The 18,503-nt window shown below is 28.1% G+C and overlaps 1 protein-coding gene and 1 long non-coding RNA gene across 2 annotated transcripts; both read left to right on the top strand.

Moving 5' to 3' along the window:
* Nucleotides 1-1,329: 1,329 nt before the first annotated feature.
* On the top strand, nt 1,330-6,452 carry LOC130262969 (uncharacterized). Its single transcript, XR_008842214.1, has 8 exons — nt 1,330-1,354; nt 2,441-2,461; nt 3,235-3,255; nt 4,451-4,471; nt 4,884-4,904; nt 5,116-5,136; nt 6,308-6,328; nt 6,431-6,452. It is a non-coding gene; the product is annotated as an uncharacterized LOC130262969 (long non-coding RNA).
* Nucleotides 6,453-8,408: 1,956 nt separating this feature from the next.
* Nucleotides 8,409-15,968, top strand: LOC130262898 (troponin T, skeletal muscle-like). The gene is made up of 14 exons (XM_056510404.1): nt 8,409-8,413; nt 9,446-9,466; nt 9,570-9,590; nt 10,130-10,150; nt 10,581-10,601; nt 10,694-10,714; nt 11,312-11,332; nt 11,704-11,724; nt 12,438-12,458; nt 12,780-12,800; nt 13,691-13,711; nt 14,234-14,257; nt 15,070-15,372; nt 15,816-15,968. The coding sequence occupies exons 13-14, from the start codon at nt 15,087-15,089 to the stop codon at nt 15,863-15,865; spliced, it is 336 nt and encodes a 111-aa protein (XP_056366379.1). The 5' UTR covers nt 8,409-8,413; nt 9,446-9,466; nt 9,570-9,590; nt 10,130-10,150; nt 10,581-10,601; nt 10,694-10,714; nt 11,312-11,332; nt 11,704-11,724; nt 12,438-12,458; nt 12,780-12,800; nt 13,691-13,711; nt 14,234-14,257; nt 15,070-15,086; the 3' UTR covers nt 15,866-15,968.
* The last annotated feature ends 2,535 nt before the right edge of the window (nt 15,969-18,503 follow it).

The following is an 18,503-nucleotide window of genomic DNA, read 5'->3' as shown; positions in this document are numbered from 1 at the left end:
TGGGACAGATTTGGGGGGTATTTGGGATTTGGGGAAATTTGGGATTTGGGGGAATTTGGGATTTGGGGTGGGTTTGGGGCGATTTGGGGTGGATTTGGGGAGGATTTGGGGCATATTTGGGATTTAGGGTAATGTGGGATTGATTTGGGGTGAATTTTGGGTGAATTTTGGGTGATTTGAGGGGGATTTGGGGTGGATTTGAGGGGGATTTCAGGCAGATTTGGGATTTGAGGTGGATTTGGGGTGAATTTGGGGTTATTTGGGATTTGAGACAGATTTATTTGGGGTGGATTTGGGATTTTGGGGTGGATTTGGGGTGAATTTGGGGTGAATCTGGGGTTTCATTTGGGGTGGATTTGAGGGGGATTTTGGGCATATTTGGGATTTGAGGTGGATTTGGGGCAGATTCCAGGCAGATTTGGGGCAGATTTGGGATTTGGGGTGAATTTTGGGTGAATTTGGGATGAATTTTGAGTGAATTTTGGGTGAATTTGGGGTGAATTTTGGGTGAATTTTGAGTTAATTTTGGGTGAATTTTGGGTGCATTTTTGGCAGATTTTGGGTGAATTTTGGGTGAATTTTGGGTGAATCTTGAGTGAATTTTGGATGAATTTTGGGTGAATTTTGGGTGAGTTTGAGGTGAATTTTGGGTGAATTTTGGGTGAATTTTTGGCGGATTTTGGGTAAATTTTGGTTGAATTTGGTTGAATTTTGGGTGAATTTTGGGTGAATTTTGGGTGAATTTTGGGTGAATTTTGGGTGAATTTTTGGCGGATTTTGGGTGAATTTTGGGTGAATTTTGGGTGAATCTTGAGTGAATTTTGGGTGAATTTTGGATGAATTTTGGGTGAATTTTGGGTATATGGTGTGAATTTTGGGTGAATTTTGGGAGAATTTTGGGTGAATTTTGGGTGAATTTTGGGTGAATTTTGGATGAATTTTGAGTGAGCTTTGGGGTGAATTTTGGGTGAATTTTGGGAGAATTTTGGGTGAATTTTGGGTGAATTTTGGGTGAATTTTGGGTGAGTTTTGGGTGAATTTTGGGTGAATTTTGGGTGAATTTTGGGCGGATTTTGGGTGAATTTTGGGTGAATTTTGGGTGAATTTGGGACCAAATTTTTAATTTTTTTTCCCCCAGGATCCGCCCCCGGACGGTGCCGACCCCCCCATGGAGGCGGGTGGGTGAATTTGGGAATTTTGGGAATTTGGGGATTTTTTTGGGATTTTTTTGGAGCTCCTTTACCCCCAAATTCCCAAAATTTTGGAATTATTCCCGTTTAATTAATTAATCATTATTAATCCTCTTTAAATCTTTTTAATTTCTCCTTCCCAGACCAGTGGGATGCAGAAATCCGTGAGTGGAATTTGAATTATTTTTAATTTCATTTTAATTTTAATTTATTCCCCCCCCCAAAAAAATTCCCAAATTCCAAATTGATTTTGAGGGAATTCTGTCGGATTTTCAGGGAAAATTCTGGAGGAATTCGATGAGTCTTGTAAATAAAAATAAAAATAAAAATAAAAATAAAAATAAAAATAAAAATAAAAATAAAAATAAAAATAAAAATAATAAATGGAAATGGAAATAGAAATAGAAATAGAAAGAGATGGAAATAGAAATAGAAATATATTTTTGTATTTTTATATTTATATTTATATATGTATATATTTATATTTTCTTATTTATATATTTATATATTTTGATGTATTTATCTATTTATGTATTTGCATATTTATATTTTTATATGTTTATGTAGTTATATATTTATGTTTATTTGTATGTTTGCATGTTTATGTATTTATATATTTACATATTTATGTATTTATATAATCATATATTTATATATGTGCTTATACATATTTACATATATTTATATTTAGTTTTATTGTATTAATTTTTGTATTTTATTGATTTTTTTATTTTTTAAATATTTTCATATTTTTATGGTTTTATTACGTTTGCGTAAGTTTTGTAATTTTTATATTTTTATATATTTATGTTTTTTATATTTTCATATTTTTATGCTTTTATGTTTGCATTATTTTTATACTTTTTATATTTTTATATACTTACATTTTTATCCAGTTTTATGTTTGTATATTTGTATTTTTATATTTTTATATTTTTATATTTTATATTTTTATATTTAGTTCCATATTTTTTAATTTTTCAATTTTATATATTTTTATATTTTTGCATTTTTCTCTTTTCATACTTTTATAGAAATCAATTTAATTTATTTTTTTCTATAAATCAATTTAATTTATTTTTATTTTTCTCCTGAAGAAGAAAGCGAGGCCGAGCTGGGTGAGTGGAATTTTCCTGGGGGGTTTTTGGGGCAAAATTTCCAAAAATTCCCAAAAATTCCCAAAATTTCCCAAAAATTCCCCAAAAATTCCCCAAAATTCCGGAATTTTCAGCCTCTTCTCCCTTTCCCAGATCCCCTCAGAGCCGCACTGGGTGAGTTCTGAGATTTTCCCTTTTCCCAAATTTCCCCCAAATTTCCCCCAATTTTCCCCTTTTCTCCCAAATTTCCCCCAAATTTCCCCCCAATTTCCCCCAATTTTCCCCATTTCCCATTTTTCCCCATTTCCCCATTTTCCAATGTTTCCCATTTTCCCAATTTCCCAATTTTCCCATTTTCCCTTTTCTCCCATTTCCCCCATTATTCCCATTTTACAATTTTTCCCAATTTTCCCCTTTTCCCCAAATTTTCCCCCCTTTTCCCAATTTCCCCAATTTTCCCGTTTTCCCCATTTTCCCCCAAATTTCCCCATTTCTCTCCCCATTTTTCCCATTTTCCCATTTTCCCCATTTCCCCAATTTTCTCATTTTCCAATTTTTCCCAATTTCCCCAATTTCCCCAATTTTCCCTTTTCTCCCATTTTCCCCATTTTTCCCATTTTCCAATTTTTCCATATTTTCCCCTTTTCCCCCAATTTTCTCCATTTCCCCCATTTTCCCAATTTCCCCCTTTTCTCCCAAATTTCCCCCAAATTTCCCATTTTCCCCAATTTTCCCAATTTCTCCCATTTTTCCCATTTTCCCAATTTTCCCCTTTTCTCCCATTTCCCCCAAATTTCCCATTTTTCCCATTTCCCCCAATTTTCCCCAATTTCTTTCCTCAATTTTTCCCCCATTTTCCCCTATCTCCCCCCAATTTCCCCCAATTTTCCCCAATTTCTTTCCCCATTTTTCCCAATTTCCCCAAAGTTTCCAATTTCCTTTTCCAGAGGATCGAGACCGTCGGATCCGTGAGAGAAATTTTTGGGATTTTAGGATTTGGAATTTTTGGGATTTTGGGATTTTGGGGTTTTGGGATTTTTGGGATTTTGGGGATTTTAGAATTTTGGGGATTTTAGAATTTTGGGATTTTGGGATTTCAGGATTTTGAGGTTTTGGGATTTCGAGATTTTTGGATTTTGGGATTTTGGAAAATTTTGGGATTTTGTGATTCTGGGATTTTGGGATTTCGGGGTTTTGGGATTTTGGGATTTCGGGATTTTGGGATTTCAGGATTTTGGGATTTTTGGATTTTGGGATTTTGGGGTTTAGGGATTCTGGGATTTCAGGTTTTTGGGATTTTGGGGTTTTGGAATTTTTGGAATTTTGGGATTTTGGGGATTTTAGAATTTTGGGATTTTGAGAATTTTGGGATTTTGGGATTTGGGGATTTTGAGATTTTGGGATTTTGGAATTCTGGGATTTTGGGATTTTGGGACTTTGGGATTTTGGGATTCTGGGATTTTGGTATTCTGGGATTTCAGGTTTTTGGGATTTTGGGGTTTTGGAATTTTTGGAATTTTGGGATTTTGGGATTTCGGAAAATTTTGTGATTTTGTGATTCTGGGATTTTGGGATTTTGGGATTTTTGGAATTTTGGAATTTTTGGAATTTGGGGATTTTTGGAATTTTGGGGATTTTAGAATTTTGGGATTTGGGGATTTTGAGATTTTGGAATTTTGGAATTCTGGGATTTTGAGATTTTTGGATTTTGGGATTCTGGGATTTTGGGATTCTGGGATTTCAGGTTTTTGGGATTTTGGGGTTTTGGAATTTTTGGAATTTTGGAATTTGGGGACTTTTGGGATTTTGGGATTTCGGAAAATTTTGGGATTTTGTGATTCTGGGATTTTGGGATTTCGGGGTTTTGGGATTTTGGGATTTCAGGATTTGGGGATTTTAGGATTTGGGGATTCTGGGATTTCAGGTTTTAGGGATTTTGGGGTTTTGGAATTTTGGAATTTTGGGATTTTGGAATTTTGGGATTTTGGGATTTGGGGATTTTGAGATTTTGGGATTTTGGAATTCTGGGAATTTGGAATTTTGGGATTTTTGGGATTTTGGGATTTCCCCTTTTCCCTTTCCCATCACAGCCGGGGATGGATCCAGACCTGGAAAAAAATCCTAAATAATTTTAATTTTAATTTATTTTTTTGTTTGTTTCAGGCAAACTGACCTCGGACCTGGGTAAGGAGAGTCAAAGATTAAACATGGATTGAAAATTAAAATTAAATTAAAGATTAAAACTAAAGTAATAAATTAAATTGCAATGAAAATCCAAATAAAATTCAATTAAAGTGTAATTTAAATTAAATTTAAATTAAATTTAAATTAAAGTTAAATTAAATTAAACTACAATTAAGTTAAAATTCAATTAAAATGAAATTTAAAGTTAAATTAAAGTTAAATGAAATTAAATTACAATTAAATTAAAATCAATTAAAAGAAAACTTAAATTAAATTAAATTTAACTTTAAATTAAATTACAATTAAATTTTAATTAAATTTAAATTACATTTAAATTAAATTTTAATTAAATTTAAATTAAATTTTATTCTGGTGAATTTTATTTTATTTTATTTCCTGTTTTTTATTTCAGGTGAATCCAACTCCAAACTCAGTGAGTCTGAACTTTTTTGGGGAAAAATTCCCAAATTTCTGCTCCATGAACAGAGAGAAAAAATAATTATTTAATATTATTGTTAATTATTTAATATTATTGTTAATTATTAATATTAACGTTTATTATTTAATATTGCGAATTATTTTATATTAATATTATTTTCTAATAATTATAATTTTTCTATTTTTTTTTCCCGTTTCCTTCCCAGAGGAACGCGACCGGAAATGCAGTGAGTGAAAATTCCCGGGGGTTTGGGGGGAAAAAACTGAATTTTGGGGGAAAAAACTGAATTTTGGGGAAAAAAAAACGAATTTGGGCGTAAAAGAAAAGAATTTTGGGGTAAAAACCCCTGAATTCAGGGGTAAAAAATCCGAATTTTTGGGGTAAAAAACCTGAATTCAGGGGTAAAAAATCCGAATTTTTGGGATATAAACCTGAATTTGGGGGAAAAACCCAGAAATTTAGGGGTAAAAAACCGAATTTTGGGGTAAAAAAACCCGAATTTTGGGGTCAAAATTCCGATTTTGGGGCTCCTCGATCCCATCCCGGCCAAAACCAGAAAATTTTTAAAAATTCAATTTCCTCCATCCGGCAAATTTACCCCAAATTTCTCCCAAATTCCCGCGTTTCACACACTGAAAAATTCCAAAAATTCCCCAAAATCCCAAAATTTTCTTTTTTCCCAAATTCCTCCCACTCACAAAATCCCCAAATTTCCCCAAATTCCCCAAAATTCCCCAAAAGTTTCTTTTTTCCCGCCAAATTCCGCCCCAATTACCGCGTTTCCCACGGATAAAAATCCCCCAAAATTCCCAAAAATCTCCAAAATTTTTATTTTTTTCCCTAATTCCTCCCACTCACAAAATCCCCAAATTTCCCCAAATTCCCCAAAATTCCTAAAATTCCCCAAAATCCCCAAAATTTTCTTTTCTCCCAAATTCCCCCAACCCACAAAAATCCCCAAAATTCCCCAAAATTCCCCAAAATCCCCAAAATTTTCTTTTTTCCCGCCAAATTCCTCCCCAATTCCGGCGTTTTCCACGGATAAAAACCCCCAAAATTCCCCAAAATTTTCTTTTTTCCCAAATTCCTCCCACTCACAAAATCACCAAAATCCCCAAAATTCCCCAAAATTCCCAAAATCCCCCAAAATTTTCTTTTCTCCCGCCAAATTCTTCCCCAAGTCCCGCGTTTCCCACCGATAAAAATGCAAAAAAGTCCCAAAAATCCCCAAAATTTTCTTTTTTTCCCAAATTCCTCCCACTCACAAAAGTCCCCAAAAATCCCCCAAATTCCCCAGAATTTTATTTTTTTCCCCAAATTCCTCCCACTCACCAAAATCCCCAAAAATCCCCAAAATTCCCCAAAATCCCCAAATTTTTTCTCTTTTTTCCCCCCAGCCAAACTCGCCGCTGAGATCCGTGAGTTCCCATCCCCCAGCCCCGATTTTGGGGTGAAAATTCCCAATTTTGGGAAAATTCCCGAATTAATTCGGATTCATTTTGGATTTCCTCGTCCTGCAGGGAGGCTCACGGCGCTGCTGGGTACGGACCCTTAATTGCTTTTAATTAGCCCTTAATTAGCGTTTAATTGGCATTTAATTAGAGCTTAATTAACGTTTAATTGACATTTAATTAGCGCTAAATTAGCGTCTTTAAATAACATTTAATTACATTCAATTAGTGCTTAATTAGCCTTTAATTCGCATTTAACTGACATTTAATTAGGGCTTAATTAACCCTTAATTAAAATTTAATAGGCGTTTCATTCGCCTTTAATTCACATTTAATTAGCGCTTAATTAGCGTCTTTAATTAAGACTTAATTACATTTAATTAGTGATTAATTAGCCTTTATTTCGCCTTTAATTAGCCATTAATTCGACTTTAATTCGCCTTTAATTAGAATGTAATTATAGTTTAATTATAATTTATTAATAATAATTCGTGTTTAATTGGCACATTAAAGATTAATTAATATTTATTTGACGTGTAATTCGCAATTAATTTACATTTAATTAGCATTTAATTAGCATTTAATTGACATTTAATTAGAATTTAATTAGATTCTAATTGACATTTAATTAATGTTTAATTGTCAATTAAATTATTTAAATTATTTTGGGATTATTTTGGGATTAATTTTGGGATTGTTTTGGGATTTTTTGGGGATAATTTTGGGATAAACATGGGAAAATTTTGGGATAATTTGGGCATAATTTGGGATAATTTTGGGATAATTTTTGGAATTTTTTGGGATAATTTTGGGAATTGTTTTGGGATAATTTTGGGATCATTTTGGAGTAATTTTGGGATTATTTTGGAACAATTTGGGATTAATTTGGGATTTTTTTGGGATTAATTTGGGATAATTTTGGGATAATTTTGGGATATTTTTTGGATTTTTTGGGATTAATTTTGGATTAATTTGGGATTATTTTGGGATAATTTTTGGATATTTTTTGGATTTTTTGGGATTAATTTTGGATTAATTTGGGATTATTTTGGGATAATTTTGGGGTGATTTTTGTGATTTTAATTTTTTTCACCTCCCCAGGCGAGCGCGACTCCGGGCTCCGTGAGTGCCCAAATTATTAATTAATTGATATTTAATTTAATTAATGTTCATTAAATTAATTTAATTAATAATTTTTAAAATTTATAAATTCATTCATATTAATGTCCTAATAATATTTTTATTACCTATTGAAATGTAACAAAAATTAATTTTGCATTAATTAATTTTATGTAGAATTCACTAATTTTATTTTGAATTCTTTACTTTTATTTAGAAATAATTAATTTTATTTAGAATTAATTAATTTTATTTATAATTAAACAATTTATTTAGAATATAATTAATTTTATTTCGAATTAACTAATTTATTTAGAATTAAATAATTTATTTAGAATTAATTAATTTATTTAGAATTAAACTATTTAGAATTTATGTATGTTATTTCGAATTAACTAATTTTTTTTAGAATTAATTTATTTTATTTCGAATTCATGAATTTATTTAGAATTAAACAATTTATTTAGAATTAATTAATTTTATTTCGAATTAACTAATTTTATTTAGAATTAATTTTGTTTCGAATTCATTAATTTTTTTTAGAATGACTTGATTTAATTTCAAATTAATTAATTTTATTTCAAATTCATTAATATTATGTTGAATAATTTAATTTTATTTCGCATTAATTAATTTTATTTATAATTAATTGATTTTATTTAGAATTAAATATTTTTTTAGAATTAATTAATTGTATTTGGAATTAATTAATTTTATTTCGAATTAATTAATTTAATTTCTGTATCCCCAGGGAAGCTTCGGGCAGAACTTGGTGAGTTGCGGGAAAAACAATTTTTTAAATTTTAAATTTTTAAAATTTTTCTTAAAAATTATTTTAATTTTAATTTTAATTCTTTTTGCTTTTTTAATTTTAATTTTGGATTTTAATTTTTAATTCCTCCCTTCCCTCAGCCAAGTGCGACGCCACCATCCGTGAGTGCAGCGGGATTGGGGGAAAAACTGAATTTTAGGGAATTTGGGGGAAAAATCTGAATTTCAGGGTGGAAAAAAAAAAAGAATTTTGTAGAATTTGGGGGGAAAAAATCCTGAATTTCAGAGAATTTTGGGAGGAAAAGTTCTGAATTTCAGAGAATTTTTAGTCGAAAAAAAAACGTTATTTCAGAAATTTTTTTTGGGAAAAAAACTGAATTTCAGAGAATTTTGGAGAAAAATTCTGAATTTCAGAAAATTTTGGGGGAAAAAACTGAATTTAAGGGAATTTTGGGGAAAAAAATTGAATTTCAGACAATTTTGGGGAAAAAACTGAATTTAAGAGAATTTTAGGGGGAAAATTGTATTTCAAAGAATTTTGGGGAAAAAATTGAATTTCAGGCAATTTTGGGGGAAAAAAATCTGAATTTCAGAGAATTCTGGGGCAAAAAATACTGAATTTCAGAATTTTTTTGAGGAAAAAAATTGAATTTCAGAGAATTTTGGGAAAAAATTGAATTTTGTAGAATTTGTGGGGAAAAAAGTTAATTCCACGGAATTTTGGGGGAAATTCCTTGATTCTGGCAAATTTGGGGGGAAATTCTTTAATTCCACAGAATTTGGGAAAAAAAATTTAATTCCACAAAATTTTGGGGGAAAAAATTTCTGAATTCAAATGAATTTGGGAAAAAACTTTAATTCTGCAGAATTTGGGGGGAATTCATGAGATTTGGGTGAAATTTGGGATTTTTCTGTGAAATTTGGGATTTTTTTTTTTTTTTTTTTTTTTTTTTTTTGGTGAATTTTGGGATTTTTCATTTTGGTATTTGGGTTTATTCGGTGAAATTTGGGATTTTTAATTTGGTTTTTTGGTGAAATTTGGGATTTTTTTTTTTTTTACCTTGATTTTGGTGAATTTTGGGATTTTTCATTTTCGGGATTTTTGTGAAATTTGGGATTTTTTGGTGAAATTTGAGATTTTTTTTTTTCATTTTGATTTTGGTGAAATTTTTTCCTTTGGGATTTTTCCTCCAGGGATCTTCACGGTGGAGCTCGGTGAGTCCTGCCCCGCCCCTCCTTAATTAATCGCTCATTAATTATTAATTAATTAATTGATCAATTAATAACACCAAATCCCGGCTCCTTCCCGCCTTCCCAGGGGAGCGTCACACGAAAATCGGTGAGTTTGGGGTCCCCAAAAATCCGGGGGGTGGGGGGGGTTGGGGAGGGAATCCCAAATTTTGGCGGGAAATCCCCAGTTTTGGCAGGAAATTCCCACTCTTGGCGGGAAATCTCTAATTTTGACGGGAAATCCCCAGTTTTGGCGGGAAATGCCAATTTTTGGCGGGAAATCCCCAGTTTTGGCAGAAATTCCCCAATTTTGGCTGGAAAATTTTCAATTTTGGCGGGAAATCCCACGTTTTGGCGGGAAATGCCTACTTCTGGTGGGAAACATCCTAATTTTGGCAGGAAATCCCCAGTTTTGGCAGGAATTCCCCAATTTTGGCTGGAAAAATTCCAATTTTGGCGGGAAATCCCCAATTTAGGCAGGAAATCCCCAGTTTTGGCGGGAAATCCCCAGTTTTGGAGGGAAATCCCCAGTTTTGGCGGGAAATCTCCCATTTTGGCGGGAATTCTCCAATTTTGGTGGGAAATCCCCAATTTAAAAATGTAAAAATTCTATTTTTCGCCCCAAATCTCCCGTTCTCTGTTTTTCAGGGGAGCTCACGGCCGATGTGGGTGAGTCTGGCCCAAAATTAATATTTTGGGGGAAATTGGGAAAAACTTGGGGATAATTTTAATTTTATTTTTATTTTTATTTTTATTTTTATTTTTATTTTCTTATTTTAATTTTAAATTTAGCTTTTATTTTTATTTTGCTTTTGTTTGCATTTCTATTTCTATTTGTATTTCTATTTTCTTTTTTTATTTTATTTTATTTTATTTTATATTATTTTATTTTATTTTATTGCATCGTATTGTCTTGTATTGTATTTTATTTTACATTATCTTATCTTATTTATTTTACTTTATTTTATTTTATTTTATTTTATTTTATTTTATTTTATTTTATTTTATTTTATTTTATTTTATTTTATTTTATTTTATTTTATTTTATTTTATTTTATTTTATTTTCCTTATCACCAACTCCCATATTTTTATTTCCAGAAATCTTCAACAAAAAGCTCCGTGAGTTTTTAATTGAAGAATTCAATAAATTTTTACAAGAACCAGAAAAATTCCAATTTGGGAAATTCCATTTTTAACTTTTTTTCCTCCAGGTGAACACGAGGCCGAGCTGGGTGAGGAATTAAATTAAAAATACCATTAATTAATAATTAATAATTATATTATAATTTATCCTTTATCATTTATAATTAACATATGCTTAAAATATAGATATTAAGAAATAATTTAATTATAATTATAATTATAATTATAATTATGATTTATAATTAATATATATTTAAAATATAGTTAATATTAATTAATGATTAATAAATAACAATGTATAATTAGTAATTATAATTAATAACTATATTATAATTTATCTTTTATCATTTATAATTAATATATACTTAAAATTTAGTTAATATTAATGAAAAATTAATAATTATCATTAGAATTATGATTTATAATTAGCATATATTTAAATATATCGTTAATATTAATTAATAATGAATACATAACTATTGATAATAATTAATATAAATTTTAAAATATCGTTAATATTAATTAATACTGAATAATGAATAATGAATATTGAATAATGAATAATTAATATACACATTAAAATGCAATTATTTAATAAGGATTACTTAATAATTAATAATTATTAATTAATATATACTTAATAATCTGATTACTATTGATAAATAACTTAATTTCTGCCCCCCCAGAGACTCGGGACCGCCGGATCCGTGAGTACAAAATTCAGAATTTTAAAAATCAAATTATTTCCTACATTACTTTTTTAAATTTATAGTTATATGAATTATATAATTATGTCTGTTATTATAATTATATAAATAATTAATTTTATTGTACTATAAATAATGTATTTTTCACTTTACTATTTTATTTATTTATTAATTTTTTTATTTTTAAAATTTTTTTTTAAACAATTATTTGTGGTTATTTATTTTCCAGGTGTTATTTTGGGAATAAATTATAAAATGAAAATTTTGAATAAATTTTGATTTGTTGCTGGTTTTTTTAAGAATTATTTCAATTTTAGGGGTTTTTAATTGATATTAATTTTATTTCTTCTTATTTCTTTTTATTTCTTTAGTGGAAAATGAGGCTGAGATCAGTAAGTCCCTGACATATTTATATTTATATTTATATTTATATTTATATTTATATTTATATTTATATTTATATTTATATTTATATTTATATTTATATTTATATTTATATTTATATTTATATTTATTTTTACTTTTACTTTTACTTTTATTTTATTTTTTATTACTATTATTTTTATTTTCATTGTTATTTTTATTTTAATTGTTAATTTTATTCTTATTTTCATATTAATTTTATTTTTATTTTTATTTTTATTTTTTCTTTTACTTTTATTCTTAATTTCATATTTATTTTATTTTTATTTTTATTTTTATTCTTATTTTTATTCTTATTTTCATATTTATTTTATTTTTACTTTTCGTTTTATTTTTGTTTTTATTTTTATTTTTTTACTTTTATTTTAATTTTAATTTTAATTTTAATTTTTATTTTTATTTTTATTTTTATGTTTATTGCTATTAAGTTTTTATTTTCATTTATTTATATTTATATATTTATATATATTTATATTTATAGTTATATTGTTATCTGTGTTTGTATTTATATTTATGTTTTTATTTTTATTTTTATTTTTATTTTTATTTTTATTTTTTTTTTATTTTTTTTTTTTTTTTAATATACGTTGAATTTAATCAATAAATGATTTATGTTAATTACTCCTTATTAAATTTAATATCAAATTTTTAATTTTAATTAATTCCTCTCTGCCTCCTGCAGGGCACCTGAAGGAGCTGCTGGGTGAGACCAATTAATTAATTTATTGCATTCTAATTAAATTATAATTAAATTAATTTATTTTTTAAAAATTAAATTTTAATTTCAAGCATTTAAACATTGAATTTAAAAAATAAAGACAGAGTTATGGATGCAACTACTGTTAAAAATTTTATTTTATTTTATTTTATTTTATTTTATTTTATTTTATTTTATTTTATTTTATTTTATTTTATTTTATTTTATTTTATTTTATTTTATTTTATTTTTATTTTCCTGCCTTTAAATTTCCCAACCCCAGGAAATTCAGATTTTCCGAATTTTTTCCCTTTTTTTCTGTTCCAGGGGATCAAGAATCCGAGATCCGTGAGCTCGGGGAATTTGGGAATTTGGGAATTTGGGAATTTGGGATTTCAGCCCCAAAAATTAAAAAAAAACAAAAACAAAAACAAAAACAAAAACAAAACAAAACAAAACAAAACAAAACAAAAACAAAAACAAAAACAAAAAAAAAAAAAAAAACAAAAAAAAAAAAAAAAAAAAAAAAAAAAACAAAACCACAAAAAAAAAAAAAAAAACAAACAAAAAACCCAAAAAAAACACCAGTAAAAATTTAAAATTGAAAATTAAAAATCGAAAATTAAAATTAAAATTAATATAAATTTTGTTACATCAAATGAAATTGATTAAATAAAATGAAACGGAATAAATTAAATTAAATTAAACTAAACTAAATAAAATAAAATTAAATTGATTAATTAAATTACATTACATTACATTAAATTACATTAAATTATATTAAACTACATTAAACTAAATTAAATTAAACGAAACTTAATTAAATTATATTAAATTAAGCTAAATTAAATTAAATTAAACTATATTACATTACATTAAATTACATTTAACTACATTAAATTAAGCTTAAATTAAATTACATTAAATTAAACGAAATTCAATCAAAGTGAATAAATTAAATTAAATTAAATTAAATTGCATTACATTACATTACATTAAACTAAAATTAAATTAAATAAATTTAATTTAATTTAATTTAATTAAACTAAACTAAACTAAATTAGATTAAATTAAATTAAATTAAATTTGATTAAATAATCTGTTCTCGGCTCGGGGGAATTTGGGTCCTTGGGAAGGAAAATTTGGGTTTAAAATAATTCTGATCGATTAATTAGTATTAAATATATTTTTCTTAATTCATTAATAATTCCAATTAATTTGATTTTCTTCTGTTGAAGGAAAACTGCAGGAGGAGCTCGGTGAGAGGAGCTGGTTTGGGATTTTTGGGGTTTTTTGGGTTTTTGGAGAATTTTTGAGGGTTTTTTGGGGGGATTTTTGGGATTTTTTTTGATTTTTGGAGAATTTTTGGGGTTTTTTGGGGGATTTTTGGGTTTTTGGGGGTTTTTGGTGGGAATTTTTGGGGTTTTGGGATTTTTAGGATATTGGGGTTTTGGGGGTTTTTTGGAGGATTTTTGGGGTTTGTAGGGGAATTTGGGGTATTTTGGGGATTTTGGGGGTTTTGGGGGGATTTTTTGGGTTTTTTGGAGGATTTTTGGGATTTTGGAGGGTTTTTGGGGGTTTTTTCAGGATTTTAGGTGTTTCTTGGGGGATTTTTTGAGATTTTGGGGGTTTTTTTTTGCATTTTTTTGGGTTTTTTAGGGTTTTTTTGGATGATTTTTGGGGGATTTTTGGATATTTTTGGAGGATTTTTGGGTTTTTTGGGGGGGATTTTTGGGTTTTGTGTCCCAAAAATGGAATTTCACATTTTGGTTTTTTTCCAGAGGCGCTGAAGGAGCGGGACAGAGGTGAGAGAAATTCCCGGGATTTGGGGATTTTGGGGAATTTGGAATTAATTGGTTTTTTTGTGCCTGTGTGGATTTGATTTCATTGATTGAGTTCAGTAATTCTAATTTATTTTATTTATTTAAAATATTTTATGTATGTAGTTATTTATTTATTTATTTTAGCAATTATAACTTTTATTTATTTATTTATTTATTCATTAATTCACTCATTTTTATAATTTTAACTTATTTTATTTATTTATTTATTTATTTTGGTACTTTTGACTGGTTTTATTTATTTATTTATTTATGTACTTTTGTAATTTTAACTTTTTGATTTATTTTAGTTTAATTATCTATTTTTGTAATTTTACTGATTTAATTTGATTAAATTTATTTATGTATATATTATAATATTATTTATTTAATTTATTTAACTTTCTGAATTTTTTTTTATTATCACCATACACAATAATTTCTGTATTACTTTATTCACCTAATTATTAATATTAATAGTAATATTAATAGTAATATTAATAGTAATATTTATATAAATAAAAATACAAATACAAATAAAAATAATATAATTAATATAATTAATATTATAAATATAAATACATTTAGATAAAAATATAAGTATAAATAAAAGTATAAATATAAATATAAATATAAATATAAATATAAATATAAATATAAATATAAATATAAATTTTATTTGCACTCAAATATTAATTAATCTTAATTAAATAAAAATTAATTAATTAATTAATTAAATGAAGGAAATAATTATTTATTAATTTTAGTTTCCGGCCATGGAAATTTCCCATTTTCAGATGAACAACCCGAGGAAATGGAGGCTGGACCGGAAGCGGAAGTGGAGGAGGAACCGGAACAGGAAGTGGAGACTGAACCGGAACAGGAAGTGGAGACTGAACCGGAAGTGGATGAAGAAGCGGAAGTGGAGACTGAACAGGAAGCGGAAGTGGAGCTTGAACCAGAAGCGGAAGTGGAGGAAGAAAACCAGGAAAAAATCGAGGAAGAGGAAGCAGAAGAGAAGGAAAAGGAAAAAGAGGAAAATGCTGAAATAGAGGAAATAAAGGAAAATGAAAAGGAGGAAAATGAAGCAGCAGACCCGGGTGAGTTTCCCTCTCCCAGACCCAAATACCCAATTTTTTTCCCCATTTTCCGCCTGAAATTGGGTAAATTGAGGCTTAAATTAAAAAAAAATAAAAAAAAAAATTCTCAAATTCATGGAATTTCTGGCAGCAATTATTAGGAGAAAAAAAACTAAAATGAAAATAAGTTTAAAAATAAAGAAAAATAAAAATGAATTTAAAAATAAATTTTAAAAATAAATTTTAAAAATTTAATTAAAATTGAAATTAAATAAAATTAAAAATAAATATATTAAAAATTATAATTATAATCAACATCACATCGCCAAACCCATCTGGTATTTTTAAATTATTTTAAATTGCTTTAAATGATTCGTTTTATATTATTTTAAATTATTGTAAATTGTTTTAAATTATTCATTTAAGTTATTTCAAATTATTTGAGTTTTGTTTTCGCTTTCCAGGTGAAGTTGACAAAACCCTGGGTGAGTTTGGATCCTGTTGGTGGAGCTGAAGGAAAAACATCCCAAAATATCCAAAACATCCCAAAATATCCCAAAATCTCCTAAAATATCCCAAAATATCCAAAAAAATCCCAAAATAACCCAAAATAACCCAAAATATCCAAAAATATCCCAAAATCTCCCAAAATAACCCAGAATAATCCCAAAATTTCCCAAAATGTCCCAAAAATTTCCCACACCATCCCAAAATGTCCCAAAAATAAGCCAAAATATCCCAAAATAACCCAAAATATAGAAAAATAATTGAAAATATCCCAAAATAACCCCAAATCTTCCATTAATAACCCAAAAGAATCCAAAATATCCAAAAAATTCCAGAATATCCCAAAATAACCCAAACTATCCCAAAATCTCCCAGTTTCCTAAAATTTCCCAAAATTACCCCAAATCACCTAAAATATTCCAAAATCTACCAAAATTTCCTAAAATATCCCAAAATTACCCAAAATTTCCCAAAATAACCCAAAATATCCCAAAATAATCCCAAAACATCCCAAAATGTCCCAAAAATGACCCAAAATATTCCAAAATATAAAAAAATAATCCAAAATAACCCAAAATTACCCAAAATATCCCAAAATCTCCCAAAATCTCCCAAAATTATCCAAAATTCCCCAAAATGTCCCAAAATCCCCCAAATTGTCTCAAAATAACCCAAAAATCCCAAAATATCCCAAAAACACCAAAATATCCCAAAATATCCCGAAGTCTGCCAAAATTTCCCAAAATTTCCCAAAATATCCCAAAATATCCCAAAATAATCCAAAATAATCCCAAAATATCCCAAAATATCCCAAAATAACCAAAAACTCCCAAAATATCCCAAAATTTCCCAAAATATCCCAAAATAACCCTAAATAACCCAAAATAACCCAAAATATCCCAAAATCTCCCAAAATATCCCAAAATAACCCTAAATAACCCAAAATTTCCCAAAATAATCCAAAACATCCCAAAATATCCCAAAATGTCTGAAAATAACCCAAAATTTCCCAAAATAACCCAAACTATCCCAAAGTCTCCCAAAGTACCCTGAAATATTCCAAAATATCCCAAAATACACAAAATATCCCAAAACATCCCAAAATAACTCAAAATAACCAAAATAACCCAAGATATCCCAAAATAATCCCAAAATTTCCTAAAATGTCCCAAAAATAGCCCAAAATATCCCAAAATCTCCCGAAATAACCCAAACTATCCCAAAATCTCCCAAAATCTTTCAAAATAATCCCAAAATTTCCCAAAATAACCCAAAATTTTAAAAAATGATCCAAAATATTCCAAAAATTCCAGAATCTCCCAAAATCTCCCAAAATCTTTCAAAATAATCCCAAAATATCCCAAAATAATCCCAAAATTTCCTAAAATCTTCCAAAATCTCCCAAAATCTCCCAAAATCTCCCAAAATATCCTAAACAATCCAAAAATCTCCCAAAATCTTTCAAAATAATCTGAAAATATCCCAAAATATCCCAAAATAATTCCAAAATAATCCCAAAAAATCCAAAAATCCCCCAAAACATCCCAAAAATAACCCAAAATATCCAAAAATTTCCCAAAACCTCCCAAAATCTCCCCGCACATCCCATAATAACCAGAATTTCCTTCACTTTCCAGCGGAGCTCAGGGCGGCGCTGGGTGAGTCCAGAACCCAAAATGGGGAAAATTTGGGGATTTTGGGGAAAATTTAGGATTTGGGGGAAAATTGGGGGTTTTGGGGAAAATTGGGGATTTTGGGGAAAATTTGGGATTTGGGGGAAATTGGGGATTTTGGGGAAAATTTGGGGATTTTGAGGAAATTTGGAGAATTTGGGGAAATTTGGGGAATTGGGGGAAAATTGGGGATTTTGGGGAAAATTTGGGATTTGGGGAAAATTTGGAATTTGGGGAAAATTTGGGGATTTTGGGGAAATTTGGGGGTTTTGGGGAAAATTGGGGATTTTGATGAAAATTGGGGATTTTGGGGGAAATTTGGGATTTGGGGAAATGGGGGATTTTGGGGGAAATTGGGGATTTTGGGGAAAATTGGGGGATTTTGTGCTAAAATTTGCAATTTTGATTTAAAATCCGCGATTTTTGGTTTAAAATCGGGATTTTTGGTTAAAATTTGGGATTTTGATTGAAAATTTAGGATTTTAATTTATTATTTAGGATTTTAATTTAAAAATTTGGGATTTTAGTTTATAATCCGAGATTTTAATTTAAATTTTGGAATTTTCTGTTAAAATTCGGGATTTTCATTTAATATTTCAGGTTTTGATTGAAAATCTGGGATATTCAGTTAAAATTCGGGATTTTTTGTTAAAATTTGGGATTTTTTTAGTTAAAATTCGTGATTTTCAGTTAAAATTCGGGATTTTGATTTATAATCCGAGATTTTAATTTAAAATTTGGGATTTTCATTTATTATTTAAGATTTTGATTTAAAATTTGGGATTTTAGTTAAAATTTGTGATTTTGATTTAATATTCGGGTTTTGATTGAAAATCTGGGATTTTCAGTTAAAATTTGGGACTTTCAGTTAAAATCTGAGATTTTGATTTAATATTCAGTATTTTGATTTAAAATCTGGGATTTGGATTGAAAATCTGGGATTTCCAGTCCACCAAAAGTTTTTTTTTTTTA

Source organism: Oenanthe melanoleuca, chromosome 25 (genome assembly GCF_029582105.1).
Source record: "Oenanthe melanoleuca isolate GR-GAL-2019-014 chromosome 25, OMel1.0, whole genome shotgun sequence".
In the NCBI taxonomy this organism is placed as follows: domain Eukaryota; kingdom Metazoa; phylum Chordata; class Aves; order Passeriformes; family Muscicapidae; genus Oenanthe; species Oenanthe melanoleuca.
Note: the sequence above shows the minus strand (reverse complement) of the source record. Positions and strands in the feature narration are given on the sequence as shown.

Excerpts from the sequence above, each read along its gene's own strand:
- LOC130262898 (XM_056510404.1), top strand. The coding sequence starts at position 15,087 with ATGGAGGCTGGACCGGAAGCGGAAGTGGAGGAGGAACCGGAACAGGAA. Across the intron at positions 15,373-15,815 it reads AAATGAAGCAGCAGACCCGG|GTGAAGTTGACAAAACCCTG; the intron begins GTGAGTTTCCCT and ends TTCGCTTTCCAG.